The sequence below is a fragment of the Grampus griseus genome, assembly GCF_964374135.1.
Source record: "Grampus griseus genome assembly, chromosome: 9".
Classification (NCBI taxonomy): domain Eukaryota; kingdom Metazoa; phylum Chordata; class Mammalia; order Artiodactyla; family Delphinidae; genus Grampus; species Grampus griseus.
The window spans coordinates 17,967,417-17,991,330 of NC_139003.1; the positions used below are offsets into that span (position 1 = coordinate 17,967,417).

A 23,914-nucleotide genomic window follows, 5' to 3' on the forward strand; every position below is an offset into this window, starting at 1 on the left:
CTCCGGACACGCAGGTTCAGCGGCCATGGCTCATGGGCCTAGCCGCTCACGGCATGTGGGATCCTCCCAGACCGGGACACGAACCCGTGTCCCCTGCATTGGCAGGTGGACTCTCAACCACTGCGCCACCAGGGAAGCCCATGAAATGAGAGGAGTTGCCAGTTTTATGGAAATACCTTTCCACTATGGGGGAAAGGTACACTCATTGCCTCTTTGTAGGGCCCTTAAAGCAATATGTACTCCCCTGGGCTGGTTATTTAAGGTAGAGTCATGAAAGATCAAAGACTCTCACTAGACCACTCCTCTCACCCCGTCCAGCCCTGCTCCACCAGGAGGAGAAGCTTGCTCATCAAGCAGGATCTGATGTCATATTACAGTTGCTGCCAGATTCTCCCACTCAAAGACCAGAGGTTAGAGCTGTGAAAGCACAGGCCGGGAATAACATCCATTAAGTGTTAGCTGGAGAAAGCAAGGGAGCCACCAGGAGCCAGCTTGGAGCCAGGAGCCAGCCATTACACACCCACACAGGGAGGAAGCGGGCTAGCGAATCAACCTCTCTGGCCTCATTTTCCTCATCTGTAAAATGGAGACAATGGTGCTTAACTTGTAGTGCTGTTGAAGAATTAAATAAACTCGTACTTGTAAAGTACTAGCACAGTGCTTGGCACACTGTAAGTACTGTATGAGTGTTAACCATTATTATTATTATTGTTATTGTTACTATTATTATCCTCTTCCTCCTCATCATCATATGGGAAATAGGTTCCGCGCTTAGATGTCTTCTAAGGTATGCTGCTGTTTCCAAGCTTGAAGGGGAGAACTGGGCAGAAACATTTTTCTAACTCAAGGATCTTAAACTCATTTTCATTGAGAATATTAACACCAGAGAAGGCTGAGACATGCAGAACAAATACAGGAAAAAATTCTTTTGTTGTTATTCCCTTATTCCTCCTCTGTTGACTATCCTGTCTCTTTCTTTTTTGAGCAGTGGAGTGTGGAGAGGAAGAGTAGTGGCTAAAAATGTGCAATAAATGTGCAATAAGTGGAATGCCCTTTATCTCTCATTTTCCCTGTCTCTCTCTTAGTCCATGTCACTTCTCATTAAAATGTGGATGGAGGGCTTCCCTGGTGGCGCAGTGGTTGAGAGTCCGCCTGCCGATTCAGGTGACACGGGTTTGTGCCCTGGTCCGGGAAGTTCGCACATGCCGCGGAGCGGCTGGGCCTGTGAGCCATGGCCGCTGAGCCTGCGCGTCCGGAGCCTGTGCTCCGCAGCGGGAGAGGCCACAACAGTGACAGGCCCGCGTACCGCAAAAAAAAAAAAAAAAAAAAGTGGATGGAAATTTACCATCAGACAGCTTTATCTTCCTATGCCAGAAAACACTCGTGTCCCAGTGGAAGAGGATAATCCCCTTTTCTATTCTCCTTTGGGGCTGGCTTAACACCCAAACTTAGTGGAGAATTGATGGTTCAGAACTCTCCGCGTGGAGGTTGGTTCTGAGTGTCACTGGAATGGCTTTAGACAGATGGCCTGGCACTGCCCCCATATCCTTCAGCCAGCTGGCATTTTAATTGTACTAGAAAATTATCCCACTTACTGCTTATGAATTAAACTATGCAATGTCACATTAGAGTATTTTAAATCTTTCCGTACTTGTTATGGGTTGAAGTGTGTCCTCTAAAAATGATTGGTTGGTTGATCACCTAATCCCCAGGACCTCAGAAGTGTTCTTATTTGGAAATAAGGCATTTGCAGAGGTAATCAAGTTATGATGGGTTATTAGGGTGGGCCCTCATCCAACAGGACCGGTGTCCTTATGAAAAGGAGGAAATCTGGACATAGAAACAGACATGCATGGAAGGTACACTAAGTCAAGAAACACAGAGAGAATGTCATGTGAATACAGAGGACTGGGGTGACGGATCTGCATGCCAAGGACGGTCAAACTAAGAGAAGCTAGGAGAGAGGCCTGGGACAGATTCTCCCTTACAGCCCTCAGAAGGAAACAACCCTGCCTGTTAGTTTAAGGCACCCAGTATGCAGTACGTTGTTACAGCAGCCCTAGGACACTAAACAGTACTCAATTTAAGGATCGAATGGTTCTACTTTGTTAATAATTTTTTCCGACAATTATTAGCACCTTTTACTGTTTATTTAGGTGAGTGGTTCATTACATTGAACTAGTAGCCTATCTGATTTATTAAGATGCCTTCTGTTGTAACTTATAATTTTACGCCCTCATATGTTCAGTTTTCACCTTTGCTGTATTCCTTTTGCTCCTCTGTTACCTGAGGATCTTGGTTTGAGATTTACCTGTAGCTCTAGGTGGGCTCATAAAACTAGACTTCTTAAGCTTCTAGGTGGAGGGAATGTTTTACAGGGTCTCCCTCCCCACCTGCCAGTCTTCAGATCTAAGAGAGTCAGATTTGTAATGCTTCCCCGGGTCAAACTGAATGTTTGAGTAAGGTCAGAAATTAAAAAATGTATACCAGGGAGGGAGAGTAAGTGGAAAATAAGTCTTTCCCGTAATACTAACTCACATAGGCCTGAGACAGTTCAATCTCTGACTTCAAGGCTGTTTCCCTTGGGGTGAGAAGAGACTGTACATACTTCCTGGGTGTCCTTCACTCACTGAGGTTAAAAAGAAAGCCCCAGTGATGCTTGAGTCTGAGGAGCTTTTGTCCTTTTGTGATCAGGAAGTATCCACTACTCAGCAAACTCCTATCAGAATACCATTTCCACATTATGCCTCTCCAGGATGCATAAGGTTTGCTCAACTTATGGAGACCTCAGCAAACTCTAAAATGCAGAGGTAAGGGCCAGGTTTGTTGTACTTAATTCTAGGAACTCTGTATACTAATATAATGGGTCAAATTGTGTCGTCTCCAAAAATATGTTGAAGTCCTGACCCGCAGTACCTCAGGATGTGACCTTATTTGGAATCAAGATGTAATCAAGTTAAGATAAGGTCATGAGGGTGAGCTCCAATCCAAAATGATTGGCATCCTTATAAAAAGGAGAAATTTGGACACAGAGGCAGACAGAGGGAAGATGATGTGAAAAGAAATAGGGAGAATGTCATGTGAAGTAATGGAAGCATTGGAGCTCTACTGCCACAAACCAAGGCCCAGCTGGGGCCACCAGAATCCAGAAAAGGCCAGGAAGAATCCTCCCCCTGTAGGATTCAGAGGGAGCATGGTCCTGCAGACACCCTGATGTCAGGCTTCTATCCTCTAAAACTGTGAGACAGAGACAATGAGTTTCTGTTGTTCTAAGCCACCCAGTTTGTGGTACTTTGTTATGGCAGCCCTAGGAAATTAATACAACTCATCACAGTCACTCATGCTTTCATGAATACCTGGAAGCTACCTCAGACTCATCGCCTAGACACCCAGTTAATGCCAATAATTATCACTGTTAATCACCCCACACACATTTTTTTTTTTTTTTTTTTGTGCGGTACGCAGGCCTCTCACTGTTGTGGCCTCTCCCGTTGCGGAGCACAGGCTCCGGACGCGCAGGCTCAGAGGCCATGGCTCACGGGCCCAGCCGCTCCACGGCATGTGGGATCTTCCCGGACCGGGGCACCAACCCGTGTCTCCTGCATCGGCAGGCGGACTCTCAACCACTGCGCCACCAGGGAAGCGCCCCCCCCCCACATTTCTTTGAGCACTTACTAAGTGCCAGGCATTGTGCTAACTATTTTACATATCTTTTCCTCATTTTATAGACAAATAAACTAAGAAACTCAGTGAGATTAAGTAATTAGCTAAAGGGCACATAGTTAATAAAATGATGCGACTAGGATTTGGGTCCAACTTTATCTGGATTTCAAAGTTAATATTCTTTATTTATACTCTCCTTACTTATCAAGCTTACTTAAAGACTGGTGGCATCGAAGTCTTTGGCAAACAAACCCCTACTTCTTACTATATCCTCCTTCACAATGTGTCTGGTTTAGGTCAATTTGGAAAAGTAGTAATTTTATATTTTGCCCCAAGTCTATTTTTAGCAAATTTCTTTTAACTTCAGAGTTATCCAAAGTACAGCAGTATAGGTTATCATTTTTAAGTAGGAAGTAAATGGAGCAATGAAAATCTGAGATGAAGGGCTCCTCTGATTTTTCTAGAGTAGATGGATTTTTTGAACACACGTCAATCACAAACTGAATTCATCTGCCTTTTGCCCCAGCATCAGTTGCTTTTTTGGTGTAAGATATCAAGCCATTTCTCTCCTGGGGTTTTTAGGAAAGGGAGTGCTCAAAGGGAAGGGGAAGGTAGAAAATTTAACACTGCTTAAACATCCACTGTGGTTTACACACCTTCACATAACTAATTCTTTTAATTTTCACTAAACCTGCAAGACAGATACTATAATTTTTTCCCCCCACATATGAAGAAACTTAGGCCTAGTGAAATTAAGAGAACTGCTCAAGTCACACACTTAGCAATGATCGAGGTCTAAACACAGATGTGGGAGTCAGGATACCCGACTCTAGTTTTCATGTGCCAAGAATGGGACCATTTAGTACTTTGAAAGGTGGGTCTGGTCAGTAGAAAGAGTATTGAGACACTTTTTCCCAGCCAACAGTGTGTTTAGCTCCAGAAAGACTACTGGAGAAATGGCAGAGGTGAGCGATCAGTTCCTCTTTAAAGCCATCTCTTCTGTTCCAAAAGTTCAGCGTACCTAGGCCACCTTGGACCTTAATTTACTCATTAAAAAGTTGTGTGAACACCATTATTTTCAATTCAGTTCTGAGACATATCAGAATAATTCATTAAGTAGCTATGGAAATTACACAAAATCTATAAATATCATGAAATCATATTAAAGGTAGGTTGAAAAAATTACTTAAATTTTATGTATTTCATGTACTTTTCTCTGGAAACTATGCAAGGTAATTATAAACTATGGCCTTTGGTGGGGTATTGCTGATCTGTGTAAAGAATGTTTTCACTCTTTAAAGAGGAAATGTGGCAAATTTATTTTCTTCTTCTTGGGATGAATATAGTCCTTATTTTATTATACTATTATTTTTAAAATTTTTTTATTTTTTGCGGTACGCGGGCCTCTCACTGTTGTGGCCTCTCCCGTTGTGGGGCACAGGCTCCGGACGCACAGGCTCAGCGGCCATGGCTCACGGGCCTAGTCGCTCCGCGGCATGTGGGATCTTCCCGGACCGGGGCACAAACCCGTGTCCCCTGCATCAGCAGGCGGACTCTCAACCACTGCGCCACCAGGGAAGCCCTGATTATATTATTTTTTATATTATCTCAGTTGCATACAAAGTGAAAGGTACAGTGATTTGGAGAATCGAGTTCTAGAAAAGGTGAGTGTAGACATTCCTGGTAAATATCAGAAAGAAGTCATGGAAATAAAAGACATGGAGAGCTGATGTAGCAGGCAGAGCTAGCCTGGAAGAGGCAAATGTCTAGTGTGGGTTAGGCCCTAAATAGGAATTAATCAGCATAGAAAATATCAGCCTAAAATACCAGGCCCTAAATAGGAATATCAGGACTTGAAAGAAGCATTCTAATCAATGTCTGCATGAGATGAGGTTTACAATAAGGTTACAAAGAAAAAGTGAAGGATCAGTAAGAAAAGTACCATATTTTTTCTATAAGTTTATTGTTTTAAACCCTTCTTAATAAAGTTATCTCCTTTACTGGTTACTTTTATTTAATGTCAGTTGTTTTTAATAAAAAGCAGTCTTAATACCAGTGGAAATGAGTGTTTATAAATCCAGTGGGCTAGAGCAGATACTATCAGGCAAAGCATACTCCTTCACAAGTTGGCTCATGAGTTAAACACTCACCGACCACCTAGTTGCTTCCTTGATTTTACAACCAGAAAAAGTATTTAAGGGCAGAGGAAAGAGGATGACCTGACTGAGCTTCTTAAATACAAACCTAGTTACAACATCACAAACAAATGCCACTCAGATTTTCACTTGTGAAGTTGCATAATATTACAGCCCATGCAAGGATCTTTCCACAACTCTATAAAGAACAAATGGTCTCTCTAAGTTGTTCCTCTGATATTAAATTTTAATCGGGAAAAATAAGGCTATTTAATAATAACTTGCATTTGTTATGTACTTAGTTTTTTCCCGTATACTTTAACGCACGTCATTGTACTGGACGGTCTTACCACTCTGCAAGTTACACCAAGCAGGCATGAGCATCTCCATCTTACAGCTGCTTTGCAGCGAGATGAAGTGGCTTCCTGGAAATCCCAGTCTGATTAGTGAAGGAGCTAGACCAGGATCCAGACCCTCTGATTCCCACCTGAAAAGCCTCTCCTAAACTTCCAGGCTGATCCCTGAGGCAGGCAGCCAGTGTGGTCAGGGTTACCAAGATTATGTAACATGTTCAGTCGTTTTCAAACTTCAGTTTGCAGCTTCTGAAATCTACTTAGTAGTTTATGACTAGCATTTTTTAATGATATATAAAATATAGAAAATCAGAGGGCAAGAAACTAAATCACTATATCAAAGAGATATCTGTACTCTCATGTTATTGCAGCATTGCTCACCATAGCCAAGGTATGGAAGCAACCTAAGTGTTTATCAGTGGATGAATGGATATATATATATACATATATATATATATATATATAAATAATATGGAATATTGTAACATATATAATATATACAGAATAATATGGAATATTATTCAGCCTTTAAAAAGGACACCTGAAACTAACACAACATTGTAAATCAACTATACACCAACAAAAATTATTTTAAAAAATGAAGAAGGAAATTCTGCCGTTTGCAACAACATGAATGAATATGGAGGGCACTGTGCTAAGTGAAATAAGCCAGACAGAGAAACACGAATACTGCATGGTATCACTTACATGTGGAATTAAAAAACAAAAGTTAAACTGGAATGGTGGTTGCCAAGGGTTGGAGATGGGGGAAATGGGGAGAGGCTGGTAAAAGGCTACAAACTTTTAGTTATAAGGTGAATAAAGTCTTAGGATCTAATGTATAACACAGTGACTATAGTTGATAATACAGTATTGTATAACTGAAATATGGTAAGAGAGTAGAACTTAAGTGTTCTTACCAAAAAAGAAAAAAAAAGGTAAGTATGAGAGGTGATGAATTCGTTAATTAACTTAATGATGGGAATCCTTTCACAATGTACAGATCTATCAGATCATCACATTGTGCATTTTAAATATATTATGATTTTATTTGTCAATTATACCTTAATAAAGCTGAAAAAAATCTACAGCACAACTTGAAAAGAGGAAAATATCAGAGGGTGTACATAGCAAGAGTGAGCACTGTTTTGTGAAATATTTGTTTCAAAGAGATCTGTGTGTGTGTATGTATATATATGTAAAATATTGAGTCACAAAATAAACTTAAGTTTATCATACTTAAGTTTATACTTAAGTATAAGTTAAAAGAAACTGGTATTTCTTTCAGAGGGTCAGAGGGAAAGAGAAAACAGGAAAGCACTGATGTGGCTAACGCTGATCGGGTGGCTGTACTGCTCTGATGGCAGCCACAGCCCTGATGGATCTGGGGATGTGCATATGTTGGGTGATGGCTGTGCGAGGGCTGAAGAAAGATTCCTGCAGTGGGTAGGAGGTTAAAAGCCTAGATAATCTTGAAGCCAGAGTCTGTGTTTTGTTCCTTTTTATGTTCTTAGTGCCTAGTCCAGCAGCACTAACTGGCACAGGAAACCCTCAATGAATATTTGTTGAATGAATGCATGGAAATGAGTGAGGTTTACAGATTTTTAAAGGCTCCTCTTAAAAATTCAATTAGGCTTGGAAATGAATTCAGGCAGTCCTACATTTATGAAAAGCTTGTTTCCAAAACCTTAATTTGCAAATTGGATTTTGGAACTTCAAACATTATTATACATGGCAGCTGGGATCTTAGGCCAGCCCACAGCTACCTTTTAAAACCCAGGATATATCTGAAGCTAGTAGCAAGAAAGGAAGCTGCATTTCTACGGGATAAAGGCATCCTCGCTGGTCCAGCTAGGAATGCCAGGGGTAAACTGGCCTCCAGATGGCAGAAGAGCACCCCCCCAGCCCCCATTCCTCTTGCCTTAGCTGGCCCCGCCTCTGCAAAGCCATTCTGGGGGGACTGGGAGGGACGTGAGAAGCAGTATGAAGTGAGGGCTCATGTCAAGGATAGAAATAGGTCAAAGGTCAGGAAAGGGAAAGAGGAGTGAGCAATGCAAATTACCTCAACCAGGAAGGAAAGACAGGCCCGTGGCCACCAGGCACTCAGCCCATGTGCTTGTGGCCAGGTGGCCAGTAAGACACACGCAAAAAAGTCGAGACCAACTCCATAAAGATTTGGTGTAGTCACCACTGCAGGAGAGATTCAGCAATATCATTTATAGAGTGCCCCATACGTGCAAAGTACAATTGCCTGTTTTTCTGCCATTCTTTCTTATTTTTTTATCCATTAACAGCAAGTAGTAATTTCACCTTTAACCAGATAAGCGGTCCAGTAAAGTCAATCATTTAAAGCCAATCTTTGAACCCAAAAGTGAGCAAAAAATGGCCAGTTTGGTGTACAAACCAACAGTCACAAAAGGTACATGAGCTTTACTTTGTAACAGAGAAGGCACCTGAGTGCTCCGCTGCCCAGACGGTTGGCTTTTTCCTTGAACACGATTCTAACAGATGGGGCTTCCTGATAGCCTTGGCTACATCCAAACAGAGTGGAACCGCTGAATGCATTAAGAGCAATTAGGAGAGAGAAAATAAATAAAAAGATAGAGGACAGCACACAATAATTGGACAATTTCTGGATGAGAGTTGTATCCACTGAGATACCACAGTTTCACAGCATGATTTAAAAAACTATATTCACAGTGACAATTCTCAGCAATGGGGAAGTGTTTCAAATGTATTTTAACATCTATTTTAAAGAAGGGAAAGACATAGTTTTCATTACAATTTTTTTTTTTAATTTAGCATGCTGGAAAATTGTAATGCTACATTCCCCAATAAGATTGAATAAACCAGGTAATTATTCCTAAACTTTTTACAAAGCTGAACATTTTTACGTGCACGTCTTCTGTATCTTATACAATTATGCCAATTATTGATTTCCCTGACATGCTTTTAACTTAGTTTCTTCAGAAAACAGTGGGATGAACTAAATAATTTCCTATGTTTCTTTGATTCCATGGTTTAAAAATTTACATACCCTTCCACATTTGTTACAAAATGTGACAAAAGCATGGCTGTTTATAAGAAACCCAAAATCTTGACTCAAGAAGACTTCACAGGGCTTTGGGAAAATGAGAAAGTAAGTGGTGAAAATATTAGACTGCAAGTGACAGAATCTCTCAGTAATCTTACCAGGAACAAATTAAACAGCACCTTGAAATCTAAAGAACTGAACAGCCAATCACAATTGCCCCTGAAAATAACATGGCTCTGGATAGGTCTTGGCACTCAGGAATCTTAATGCACCTCATAAAAGAAACACTGCCAATCTCGCTCTGTAGGTGATGAAACTGAGATAAATTATCTGATGCAAATGCAGAGGAATTTAGAGCTCCTTTTGTTGGGCATCTGTTTTGGCATTTAACCTAAAACTTCTTCCAAAGCAGAAGGCACAAAAGCTTTGTGTGTTCTGATGACTCCAATGAAAAGTGTGAACTTAGATGAACTGAGTTTGATTTATCCAGTAATGGGAAAGCTAAAGAATATTTTTTTGAGCATTGGCACTGTGCTGGAAGCTGAAGGTTCCAAGTTCCAAAATAGTCCCTGCCCTCAAGTGGATTACATATATTGCATTGGCATTCTACTAGCCACTTTTGCTCACTTTTGGGTTCAGAGATTGGCTTTAAATGATTGACTTTACTGGACTTCTTATCTGGTTAAGGGTGAAATTACTACCTGCTGTTAATGGATAAAAAATAAGAAAGAAGGGAAATGAGGGAAGGGAAGGGAAGGGGAGGGAAGGGAAGGAACAGGCATGCTCACCACTAACTTTAGTTCAAGGTTAATAATAGAAGGGTGGACAAAGGATATGGAGAGAAAAGAAGAGCTGAGGAAGCCTTGTGGAGGAAGGTAGCATTTGATTTAGGCCTTGAAGAACAGGAAGGAAGTCAGGAACAAATGAGATAGAGCCCCTCATTCCTACTCTACTCCCCAATCACCCTCCATTGGTTACCCCCTACTACTCCCCATCTCTTCCTTACCCCACCTTACCCTACCCACTCCACCAAAACTTCCTTGGAATCCTAGGTCTCCATGGAACACTTCAGAAACCCCCATCTTTTTTAATGTCTCCATTTCAGAGGGGAAACTGAGGCACATAGGCTGTTCTCCACGTAGGAAATAGAGTGAGCCAAGGAAGGGAGGTGGCATGATGAGTTTGAGGACCAGTGAGTGGTCTCATTTGGCCGGAGCAGGGGTAGGTCAGAATGGGAAGGGATATTAAAGGCAAACTGTGGAGAACTTTGAGTGCCACGTTGAGGAGAGTGGGGTCTGTCTTCAAAGGTGGGGGTGGGAGGACAGGAGGGGACAGGATCAAAAAGAGGACAGAGACTGAAGCCGGGACCAGATAGGAGGCAACTGTAATTGTCCAGGTGGCGGGCGATAACTGCTGAAATTCAGGACATGAGAGAGTGATTAGAGAAGAGTGAGAGAGACATGGAGAAAGTAAACTGATAGAACTGTGGGCATGATGGAGCGGGAAGAAACTCAGAACTAGGAATTCACACACACACACACACAGCAGACTGGGCTCTTTGCCCTGCATTCCAGGCTCTGTTGTTGACCAGCCGTGAACACTGGGCAAGCCCTTCACCCCATGTGCCTCAGTTTCCTCATCTGAAATGGTGGCATTAAATAAGATCGGGGTTTCTGAAGTTCCATGGAGACCTAGGATTCCAAGGAAGTTTTGGCAGAGTGGGTAGGGTGGGGTGGGGTAGAGAGGTATGGGGAGTGGGGTGGGTGTGAGCAATGGTGGGGGTGACTGCAGCAGGGATGAGAAGCTCTAGATCCAAAACCACCTATTTCATCAGAACATCTCCTTTATGTAACAGGATTCCTTGTAACAGTAAATTTGCCAAAAAAAACCAAAGCCCCCCAACCAGTCTGATAACCACAGGAACATACAGATAACCTCTAACATCCCTTTGTGCTCTCACACTTGAGTGATCACACTTAGAGAAACTGGTTGTCCAAGAGATCTGCTAATATAGTGGATGTGGGTCTCATTTTTAGGACCCCATTGAGGTCCTGTTTATTTGATGAGCTGTTGCACAAATGCTGGAACAAATGGAACAACAACTGTCATGCTGAATCGATGCCAAAACTCTCAAAAATGGGACCGATTTACTGAAAGGCCATCTGGTGCTCTTACCCTTGTGCCTTACCTTTTCCCAAGACCCAGTGAGTTTTCCAAACCTCATAAACATCAGCGTGAAAAGGGCCCTTGCCTGCAGGTACAAAGACACTGGCTTCCCTGCTACTGACTGTTGTCTGGCTTTGGGTTAAGTGGAGTTTCCCTGTCTATAGAAGAAGAGCATTGCAGCAAACAGCCCTAGGGGCCCCTCTAGCTTGAACATTCCAAGATTCCAGGATCCTAAACTTTGGAGCCTGTTATCTGAACAATTGTCTGATCAATAGCACGTGCTCCGGGTCTTGTTCTGTCACAGTCAGATGGTCAGTGTATTAAGGGCTTTGGGCTGTTGACTCTAAGGATTGGGCAATGTGTGCTTTAGCCGAAGTCTCTGAGCCCTGCAGATGGATCACTCCGAGCAGAGGGCTCAGGTCTAAATTAACAGCAGATCTTTAGAAACACGATGCTTTGTGGATCGGTATGTGGAATAAGAAAACCCGTGCCTTTGGTATAAACACCCCCAAATGGTCTACGAACCACCAAAAAAAAAAAAAAAGCAACAGAGGAAAACCAATCAGAACCACCACCAAGTTGAGACCAAAAAGTTTCATACAGGTCTGATATTTACACACTCACTGCCTTCCTTTGCCTCCTGATTTCTCCTCTCGCCTCCCACTCCCACAACTAAAAAAAAACAAAAAAATTATTTTATTTTTTTTTACAACGATTCCTTTATGCGAAAGAAGAAGAAGAAGAAAAACTGAAGAGCTGAAGCGAGCACTCACTGGGAGAGCACGGCCAGGCTGCGTCTTCCCTGCGATCCGGATCCCCCGAGCATGTCTGGAGCTGGAAAAGGGCTGCGGGTGCAGAGGTGCTGAGACCCTCTGAGCAGTCAGGGCGTGGACCGGGCCCGCGGAGGTGCCATGTTATCTGTGGCTGAAATGCAGTGTGCAGGATGCTCCCGGGCTCTCCCTTTGTGTTAACACTTTGGTCTGTCCCTGTGACGAAAGTCTGGGCTTGTCCTTTGCCAAATTTACTCCTCCCCACCCTTTCCCTTCGCATAGGATCATCAGAGAGCTGATTGTTATTTTTTACTGTAATCTCTCTAATAGAGGCCCATCATGTTTAGATTTAGATTGTAAACGGCCCAGATTGCTTTGTGATTTCCAGAATGTTATTACTGGGCGGTATGGGCCAGGATCCCCAGTAGCTTTCATGATGAAGACTTTATATGATCAATTACAAATAATTCTTCCAAGGCAGAGAACTAGTTAAAGGAAAAGACACTGATCCACGTGCTCAGCCTTTTGGAAAACAGTCGACCATGGTATCACTTGCATGCACAATCCAATTCTGAAGAGATCAACGGAAATCAGCCCACCAAAAAGTTCATCCGGGTGCAGTTCTCAGGCCCTCGTTCTGAGCTCTGTTCTCAATTAGCATTGGTGTCAGTGGCTTCCAAAGTAAACAGTTCCCACTGAGAAATCAAATCTGGGAAACTCCTATTATCCCTTTTATTCAGGGGAAGATGCATGATATAAAAATGCATACAAAGGCAAAGGGAAGAGAGCCGGAGGATCAGTGATATGCTGTGTTATACAGGGTGTTTGGTGAAATGAGGGCAACAGCCTGACGAAGGGACATGTTGCAACAGTGGGCCCGGTCTGCCCCCGTGGCACTCTGGTGTGGTGATCTCATCCGCCAGGCCAGGCAAGGGAGCCTGGTCAGCAAGAGCTTGGAAAGCAACCAGATTCCAACCCCTGTGGAGGGGGCGGTGTTGATTCTATCTGGAGATGACACTCTATCTAAGCTTGAGTTATGAATATGCTTCTTCATCGCTAACAAGCAATGAACAGATTGCTGCTGGGCACCAAGATACTTATGGGGCTGGCTCTCTGTTAAATAAGTAGAACAACCCAGATCTCCACAATGTAGGGTTAAGATGATTCTTTTGGTAAATAGCAGGAGAAACAATCAACCTTACACATTGATTCACATCCTTCATACGATGAAAAACATCTTTGAGATCTATGGCTTCATATCACAAACATGGACACAGAGGCAGAGAGCACTTCAAAAGTTCACCCAAAGTCGTGGAGAGGAACCAACGCAAGTATTCCTGTGCTCAGCTTGAAGAAGTTTAATTTAGTTAGATTAAATCCTCTCTTCACTTTAACTAACTAGACAGTTTTGGTTGTTTTATTGCTTAAGTACTATGCTGTCCTCAAAGTCATAGTTTATAGAGTAATACAGTTTACTGAACTTCAAAATTAATTATCTCTATATGTCATGATGAATATACATCTTTAAATATCCCTTTGATTATATATGTTATCACTCAACACATACTGACTATTTAAAGTGCATGAGACACTCACTGAGATCACACAAGAGGCTTTAATGAAATACTCACTGACTAGACTTGAGTTTATTGCTCCAAAGCTGTGACAGATACATGTATTGAGGCATTTTGCTATTCCTCTTTCTACCACATTTTTCCCATTTAATATTTTTCCTTTTAAAATATTCAGTGATTTGCTGTGGCAAGCAGAATAATATTCCTCCCAAAGACATCCATGTCCTAATGCCCAGAACTTGTGAATATGTCACTTTACATGGCAAAAGGGATTTTCCAGATGTGATTAAGTTAAAGGCATTGAGGTGCAGAGATTACCCTGGATTATCCAGATGTGCTCAGCCTTAGTCACACAGGTGTTTAAAGTGAGATAAACCTCTCCTGCTGAGGTCAGAGGGAGATATGGGTATAGAATAATGGCCAGAGAGATGACCTTGCTGGTGCTGAAGATAGAGGAATGGGGTCCAGGAATGTGGCAGCTTCTAGAAACTGGAAAGGCAAGGAAACAGATTCTCCCATAGAGCCTCCAGAAAGCAGTGCAGCCCTGTCTATATCTTGATTTTAGCCTAGAGAGACCTGTGCTGGACTTTGAACCTCTAGAACAATAGATAGGTTTGTGCTGTTTGAAGCCACCAAGTTTGTAGTTATTCATTCCAGCACTGATAGAAAACTAATACAGTTGCTTATGGGACTCAACTGACCTTGGGAATATTTTTCGCCTCCTGATTTCCCCCGTTTCCCACCCCCACTCCAATTCTGAGGTGGCAAGTATAGTTTTGACATATTTGGAATAAGTTCATGGAATGGAGTAGCCTGGAAAAACTTCAGTGGTTCTTCCAGGCCAGCCCAGACTCTCTCTCTCTCTTTCTCAACACACACACACACACACACACACACACACACACACGCACGCACACAGGAGAGCAAGAATTTAGTAATCTTCCACTAATATGCTGACATTCATACACTGAAAGTATGCAAATGGCCAGCTGTATAAAAGATATCCACCAAGTTATTTTCCTAGTTGTAAAGACAGAAAGAGGGAAATCATGCACACTTGTAGTTGGCCCCTTGTTATTAATGTAATGTGTCTGGGAAGTAGCTGTCTGTCTTCAGTTTGTAAAACTAATGGATGTCATAATTCCTGCTACTTAATAGGGTACTGACATGACAATAGTGAAGAGAGGAGTGAGTTTTGGGCCTGGGTCAGACACCAGTAGGGCACAGGGAGAGCACAAAGGACAATAAGAAGGAGATTGGATGCATTTGGAGATGTGAATCATGAGATGAGAGTAGGGCTGGAGTAGGCAAGTGCTCCCAGGTAGGCTTCTGTGGTCCAGCTTCCTGGGGCTGGAGAGGCAAGGTGAGAGGAACTAGGAAGAACATACCAGAAGGTAATTGGTGAACAGTGTCTGTTTCTGCAGAGACCAGCAGGCACATGTGCCGTCACTGTGTAGCACAGACACGGGTACTCAGAGTCCAGCTTCCAGAACTGGTGTCTCTGAGAACTGAAGTAGCGATCATTCATTGGCACCATGAACAGCAGGGCCAGCAAGACAGTAGGTGTCATACATATGACATTTCCAGCCTCTTTTACTAGGGGAAACGGAAGTCTGGGCCACTCTCAAATTACTGATAGCACCCTTCATTTCTAGATACTTTGCTTAATTTTTCATCAGAGAGATTCTGGGCTGGGAAGGTTTGAAGGAGGTCAGTGCTATAGAATGAAATAGCTCCCACCACAGGGTGGTCTTTTATTAATAAAATATGATTTAAAAAATAACTTTACTTCATGGAGGTAGGATCTCCATGATCTCTTCCAGACTTCATGGTCTGCAATGGTTGTTTAAGAATAGCTTTTACCTTGGAGCAGTTCCCTAGGGAAAAGAGAGGTATGTGGGAAGTGTCCCTTGTCCTGCCTTAATGCACTTAAGACACACACATACAGAGCCGCTCACCTCCTACAGAAACACAACATAAAGTCAAAGGAAATCTATTCACATGAGAGGCAACCGTTGAAGTAATTTAAAGGGAATGTTTAAAACATCTTGAAGAAATTTTTTCTTACAAAGAAATTCATAGACTGTACACATTTAGAATGAAGCAAAAGATCTTGCCTAGACAACGGCTCACCAAGGGGTGGACAGGAACGGAAACGAAGGGGTTAACTACATATTTGTAGGCTGAACCTCTTTCCTCCTTTCCCTTGGTGACTAGAGTCTTTCCTCCACACCTGAGGGCATCACCCTCCTCCTCACTCCCCAGCCCCAAAAGCACTGAACATGTTCACTTAAACTATATTGCTTTGTATTTTCCAGTGATACTGCTTTTTAACAGATCTTCCTAAGAAATCTTCTCATGAAATACTTCTCCCTTTTTCCATCTCCTTCTGCAGAAATTACAGACTCCTCTTCTTTCTTTCCTCTGCTTTCTACCATCCAATAAAGTCTTTTCCTCACCTCTCCTTCCCTATCGTGTCTTTGATAAAGTCTTCGTAGTTCCCACTGTGGAATGTGTGATGGGCTGGGTGGAGGAGGGGGTGGAGAGATGTATGTACTGTTATAGAAAGTCATTGTTTGTCATGAGAATCTGTATGGCCTTTGCTGACACAATTCTCTGAACTATTCTCTGGTCTGACTCCAGGCCTGTAACACATCTTGAGTTGCTATACTGTCTTGTCTGCCTTACAATGTTAGCCATATAGTTCCTGTCCCAGCATCTTCCCCCTACTTAACACTATTTGAATATTTACTACAAGCAAGTCGTGGAGTTAAGTGCCATGGAGGGCTCCAAAGGTAAGAAGGGCAGTCCCGAAGGGAGATAAGATATGCATACAAAAATATTAATGCAAGATGGGGAGTGAAGAGTATTCTGAAAGCAGCGGAGCTGAAGCACTATACTTCTAAGGTGACATCCTACGATCAAGGTCCCAGTGTTTAATCACTCTTATGCTCAATTTATTCTGTGATTGAACTAGACTTCCTGTGGCTGAAATAGAAATCCACTTATCTCTGTTAGGGCCACAGGTATTAAGTCATCCTTCAGTCTGGTCTTTTCTAGGCTAAACGCCAATGCCTATTTTCCATCCTTTTAATATCAGCTTGAAATATAACAACTCTTCAAACGGGAAACCAAAATTGGACATAATAAAGGCTTGACCAAGGCTGAATGTGGCTGGCTGAAGTCCCAGAGCTGCCTGCCACGTTCCTGTTAACACATCCTAACATTGTTTTCACGTTGATAATAGCATCTCTTATAGAGTTCATTCATTAATTTTTGTGCTAAATCCAGGGTGGTTTTTTTTTTCTTCTCCAGATTTGTTGCTTAGTCAGTCTATCTCCAACCTTTATCTGTTAAGCTATTTTTGTTGTTATTAATTACCCTTAATATAAAGAACTTCATACTCTTTCCAGAGGCTCATTTTTCAACTCTTTCAGATTACTCTCTGTAGTATTTTTCTTGCCCTCCTGCTTAAAACACAAAATCTGATTTCATGAAAGGAGAAAAAGATCTTTCAGAAAGCATATACCTGCATTTCAATACCTGGGAATTCTAATGATCTATTTGAGGCAACATAGAGTTCAAGGTCCTCGACTGCACTCAGAGTGTATTTATATATTTCTATCTCCCATTACTAGGCTGTGAGCTCCTTGAGGAGGGGGACTATGTCTTACCCATTTTTGTGCTCCTCCCCTCAGCCCAGTTAGCACAATGTCTGGCAGAGATCAGCCCTTCTGTAATATGTGCCGCATAAGTGAATTAGGGCACCTGGCTTCATAAAGAGCAAATAATGGCCTTGACCAAGTTAATTTGTTTTTTCTGTCGTTGAGTTGAAATAGGAGGATAATTGATTGGTGGCCCGGCCTCAAGTTCAGTTGTGCCTACCACTGGAATTGAGATGCATCTGGGCTTGTGTGACGTGTGGTGAGGGAGGCCTAGGGAGCCGATTTGCATGGGGGTTTGGAGAGTTGTCTGCTATTCCATGCCTTGGAACTGGTCCCTGAGCGGAGGCCCATTGCCATATGTCTGTGTCCTGAGGACAGGGGTGGGTTGCAGAGAAGCGGAAGCTGCTTCCACAAGGTGTTTGCTGAGTCTAGGCCAAGCTTTGGTGGCCAGGTGACAACGAGAAGCAGAGGAAAGTGTCCCCCTTACTACCTCTACAGGAGCACAGCATGGTTTTGGAATTCCGGAAGAGTGAAGCGAACGCAGGGCCACTTTGGAACCTTGAAAGATTGTATCAAGGGCACGAGACAGCATCTTTGACATGGAAGCCCAGGGTCTCAAGTGAACCCCAGGGCAGTGGGAGAGAGGGGTGAGGGCTTCACTGGGGCAGGGGGCCAGCAGCAAGGAGCCATGGGAGGTTGCACATGGTGGGTGAATGCACCATTCATGAGGTTTTATAAGACAGACTTCCAGAAACAGAAGGACTTTTTAAAAAAAATTGATGGTGGGGTGGTAGTCCTGCATCAGCAGAGATCATTAAGAATTATATTACTAGTAAAGTGATTTTGTTGACATCCATACGCAGATTCTGATTGAGGATATATGGGTGACAGTTATAAGGTTTCTGTACATTTTTAAAATGACATCTTATTCTAAAATCTTTTAGACAGACTAAAAGGAGTAAGAAACTATAATGAAGGTCTGTGTGCTCACCATTCAGCTTAAGAAAGAAAATTTGCAAAGTAGGGCTTCCCTGGTGGTGCAGTGGTTGAGAGTCCGCCTGCCAATGCAGGGGACACGGGTTCGTGCCCCGGTCCGGGAAGATCCCACATGCCGCGGAGCGGCTGGGCCCGTGAGACATGGCTGCTGAGCCTGCGCGTCCGGAGCCTGTGCTCCGCAACGGGAGAGGCCACGACAGTGAGAGGGCCGCGTACCGCAAAAAAAAAAAAAAAAATTGCAAAGTAACTTTGTGCCCCATGTGCTCTCCTAGGATGGCCTTCTCTCCCTCTCCACCTGTAGGTAGCTATTCTTCCCCTCCCCTCCTCTCCTCCCTCCACAGCTGGCCCCACCCCAGAGGGCTCACCAGCAATGCCACCCTTGTATGTATTTGGCTCTAGAATGAAACAGGATGGGTGCGTGGGAGTGAGACGTCATTTCACTCTGTCTTGATGCTTCTGTATTTTCATGGTGAAATGCAGGTCCTCTGGTCATGATACCACCGTTCAGTTAAAAAGAGGGCATTCTTTCCTTCTCAAGGCCAAACCTTGAGCCCCAGCATTACGTTGCTAATTCTTCCCCTTAAGAAATCCTGACCCCCAGTTGTACCCCCCTGGCAATCTAACACGTCTTCAGTGCAATGCACCCTAACATTGATCATAAAGGGGACTTTTGTTCAGTGAAAAGATTATTGGCATTTGCCACCGTTTTCCTGGTGTCTCCTGAAGCATTCTGCCTTTACCCATCAAAGCTATTCCTTCTCCTTTTCCCTGGAATGGCTTTTTAAACTCCCTTTGCTTCTCTGAATTCTAGTGGTTCTTTAAGAACCAGTGTCTGGCTCCACCTCTATAAAGTCTTCCTCATTTTGACTTTATTTCTTTGTAATTTATCATCTTAGGAGGAAAGATGAGAAAGCTTGAACCCACTCTTGTTTGCATGCATTTGAGAAATAGTTATGTTGTCATGTGTGACTCAGCCCTTCCAGCTGACTTGCTGTGAGGCTCCATTTCTGTTTAAACTCTTTTGCAACAATTATTTAGGTCCAGTCTCTAAGTTCTTTTTAAAATCTGGGGGTTTTAGCCAGCTGGACTATTTTCTTTTCCTGGAAAGAAAAGTTTCTATCTTAAAAAGATTGTGCTTCTAACTCCCCTCTGCCCTCCAGCTTGAAACACATCTTTAAAACGATAACACGGTGCTTGGAAATAGTAGGGTTCTAACAACAGTTTCTTGAATGAATGATTGCTGGTGCACATGTATAAAACCCTGGTTCTGGTCTCAGAAAATAATAGTATATACCTTATATAATTCTAAGAAAGAAGTGTGTACACGAAAGATATGATTTCTGCCTATAGGAAAATGAATTTAGCCCTTGGTGATAATTTTAGAATATAGATTTCTTGTACATAGATACAATTAAACTGTAAAGGAAATTAAGAAACTATCATGGGGACTCTGAGGATGTAATTCTGGTGCAGGGAAAATGTCACATCTTCAAAGGAAGCACGTTAGTTGATAAGCCACAGAATTCTCAGTGTGTATCAGTCTTGTTCAAAGTATCTAAATATTTCCACACCATAAATTTATTTTCTGGTGTCCACTTTATGCATCTGGATATTAAATTTACACATGGTTTTTATAGCTCGAATCAAATCCAGATATTTTTCCAGTGATACCATATAAGGTCTAAAAAAGTATTGATTTCTCTTTTAGGAGGTCAGACCTGGATTATATTTGTTCCTATTGCTAGAGAAATAGTCCAGTGTGTGTTTTGGATACTTTGGATGTAGTGTTTATTATTGATATTACATAACTGACACCTTTTAAGGTACTATCCTATTTTGTGATTAACAGATCACATGAATTAGTACATGATTATGATATCTATCTATAGATAGAAATAGATGGATGGATACACAGAGTCTTATTTATTCATTGTTCATGTGTATATACCTTTTCTCACCTGTTTTCTGGCAGTGATGATTCCTAACACCTCTTTTGCAACTGATACAGCTTAAAATAGTGTTAGACATATGGCAGGTGCTCAATAAATACTCATCATTTGCTCTCTGGATTAAAGGGGGGACAGCAATGGAGTAGAGATGCTACATCAAGAAGGCCAGTTGGCTGCTCCTCCCAGACTCCCACAGAGTGGCCTTCTTTGGAGTATTTCTCATGGTACAAGCTCTAGAGGCTCTGCTGCCCCAGCCACTGGATCTTGGGAGTTCTCAGAATGGACAGGTCTCAGAGAGACTGAGTGGTTCACAGACTCACAAGAAACTGATGTATACATCAGAATCCTAATTAATGCCAATTAATTAAGATAGAATGGATGACCTCCCTCTTCAGTGCCTGGGGAGCTCTCACTTCCTAACCAGGTTACCCCCATTCCCCAAGCCAGAATGTCAGGAAGCCTCAGTCACCAGAGACTGCTTCATGATGTGGTGTCAGAGCAAAGGGAGGGAACATCATCATGAGGAAGATTTCACCCAAGCCAAGCAGAGATGTGCAGAAACACCTACCTCAGTGGAGAGAATACTTATCATGTCACAGGACTGAACAAACCCTGAGATTCAAGGTCTGTTTTATCTGGATATTCCTAGATGACCAGTGCCAACCCTGGACCTGGCATCCATGCGGAGCTCTTCTACTGGCCCATTCTTTTTTTCAGACTTACTTACTACATCAATGATGTGGACTGAATGTTTGTATCCCCACAAATTCATACACTGAAATCCTAACCCTGGATGTGATGGTATTAGGAGGTAGGGCCTTTGGGAGGTAATTAGGTCATGAGGGTGGAGCCCTCATGAGTGGGATTAGTGTTCTTATTAGAATAGACATGAGAGAGCTTGCTTTTTCTCTCTCTCTCCTGTGTGAGGATACAACAAGAAGACAACCAACTGCCAGTCAGGAAAGGGTCCCTCATCAGACACCGGATCTGCCGGCACCTTGATCTTAGACTCCCCAGCCTCCAGAGCTGTAAGAAATAAATGTTTTGCCGTTTAAGCCACCCAGTCTATGGTATTCTGTTATAGTAGCCCAAACTGACTAAGACAATAGATTACAGTTCGACTCCACTTGCTTATATCTGAGAGACCTAATGTAATTTGACACGCGTTGAATTTATTAGAAATGTTCTTTTGTACACTTTTTGGGCGCCTTTATGGTGGCAGCTTGAGACAAGAGGTTAGAAACAGACTAGGAGAAAGCTCTTCAGCTTTAGGACATGATTTTACTTTGAAGTTATTGAGCAATGAAATCAAGCTATTATTAAGACCAAGGCAGGAAAAACCAATAGAGGTCCTTTTTGCTCATTAGTTCATAGAGTAGAACAGGGAAGGGGTTTTAGTGAAAGCATTTAATTTAAAAAATCATATTCATTTTTCTTATTTAAAAGCCAAAAGCCATCTGGAAAGCTTTTTAATTTTAAGACCTTATGAAGACAACAAAGAAGATAAAATGGATGATACTTACACAAAAAGTAGCATACAGTACACTTCAAATCTGAAAGCCAGTGACCTGAAATATGCATTCAGTTTTCTAAAATACGCTGCAAAGTAAAGAGAGCTGGGGTAATCTGAGATTCCCCTAGGTATTTTAGAACTCAGTGTCTTTCTAGGATAATTTCAAATTATCTTTCTTTTTGACTCTTTTTCAGTGGATCTAAGAATTAAAAATTAAATTAAAAATTAAAAGATACAATTCTGAGACTATTCTATAGTGCTTCCAAGCCTATGTGTTCTGGGTGTTCCAGCTCATTAACTTCATTTTAATTACAAATTTTATGATAATGAATTAACCAAAGGGTATACTTTTGTAATTAAGAAACTCAATGCCTACTGAAGAATGTGTTGTATCGTAGTCAATGTTTACTAAATTAATCTGAATCTTAGAGTTTTGACTAATAGCTATTTATAAATGCTTCTCCTCTTTCTTCCAAACAGTACTTTTTGAGGTGTATGAACTATTAATAAAAACAAAAAATTCTCCACTTCACCGAAAATAAAGTTAACCCTCTGTATCTTGGTTTAAAAGTCTTGGGTTTTCTAACATCTTTCTTTATTCTTTTTTTTCTTTTTTTTTTCTTGGTTCATCCCAATACTAGAAAACAATGCACTATTTAGAGTCTAAACTTTAGACCCAACTTGTGTGTTAAACACTCTCTATTTCAGAAAGAGTGTTGGTAAATACTAGTCTGAGGTTGGCCCTACCCCTAATCTACTTCTGCCCATCCTCCTGGGATTAACTGAGGTTGTTTATGTCTCCAGACCACAAACTTCGTCTTTCATTAGAGAAATTTTTGATTATATAGTTTGTTCACTGTTGGACTCTTTGGGGCTTGGTATGAACCCTGTAATTCAATGATTATCTGGTCTTATAATGCAAATGTTAATAGCAAATAACACTAAGAGCTTGAGTACTAGAGCAAATAGGCCAACTAAAGGGAATCTACTCTTACCATATGAATATCACTTGCCTCCATGATGCGACTAAATAAGCATAATGGTCAAAATTACACGGGGTAGAAGTCCACTATCCTTAATAATCAGAGAAATACAGGAGGTGAGTTTCTTCATATCTCTAGAGACAAAGATAGGAAGTCAAAATTCCAGTGGCTCATCAGGAGAGTGATGGAACCCCAGGTATGGTATGATTGGTGTCAGTACTCGGAGAATACCACAAAGGTCACCAATGGTTCTGCCTCCCCATAAATAGCTTATCGAAGTGAGCAAAGTTCTGCCTTGGTACACAGATATGATCTGAAGTATCTGTTTGCTCATTCATTTATTCAGCATTGAGTATGGGCCTTTGGGGAAATAAAAGTGAGTAAGATGTAGTTTTGGATTTAGAGTTGCTTTCAATTTGGTGGGGAAAAGAGACATATAAACAAACAAACTATAAAATGGGTGACGATAATTAACATACAAACAAATGCTATGGGAAACCCAAGGTGGGAAATCAGTCACTTGATTGGGGACCTCTGGGAAGGTGTTTTCCAAAGGATGACTGTTGAGATAGGCCTTGAAGGCAAGAGTATACCACTTACAAGAGCTTCAGGAGGTAAGGACAGTGGTGTGGAACAGCACAGAATCCCTATAAGCCTGAGGAATTTTGCTCACTTAGACGCAAAACCAGACAAGTAAGTGACCAACAGCAGGGTTTAATTCTGATTGGGATAAAGCCATCATTTTAAAGTCTTTTGAATTTTCTCTTCAATTCACAACTAGGGGGAAAGGGAAGATAAAATGGCTGCTTCTCATCTGCACTTGAGGTCCTAAGCCCTCTCCAGGGGTGATAGGCTCTGGGGAGAGTGAGAGGTAACACTTTATAGCGTTTTCTCTGAGTCAGATTTTTGAAAGCCTAGAATGCCTGAGGGCCAGTTAGATAGCATAAGATTAGCAGAGAGAGAAGTGTGAACTGTCTTTTGAAACACAGTATATGACCAGAATGAAACTTGCCAGTACACATAGAGTTAAATAGAAGTGAATCCGATCTAAATGAATCGTACAGGTACCCCTACCTGATAAGTATCTGTCATGTGCAGCTCCCTTACACTTTT

General features: G+C 42.0%; 1 protein-coding gene across 10 annotated transcripts in view; it reads right to left on the bottom strand.

Annotated features, from left to right (window-relative positions):
- The window catches only part of CALD1 (caldesmon 1), a 181,035-nt gene that overhangs the window by 55,891 nt on the left and 101,230 nt on the right, over positions 1-23,914 (bottom strand). For 2 of the 10 annotated variants that reach the window (XM_082661739.1, XM_082661738.1), the window contains exon 1: positions 12,125-12,302. The exons of the other annotated variants lie outside the window; for them this stretch is intronic. In XM_082661739.1, coding sequence (XP_082517865.1) covers positions 12,125-12,177 — 53 coding nt within the window. In that variant the 5' untranslated portion in view covers positions 12,178-12,302. Of the gene's footprint in view, positions 1-12,124; positions 12,303-23,914 lie in introns of those variants that run through there. 10 annotated transcript variants of the gene reach the window in all.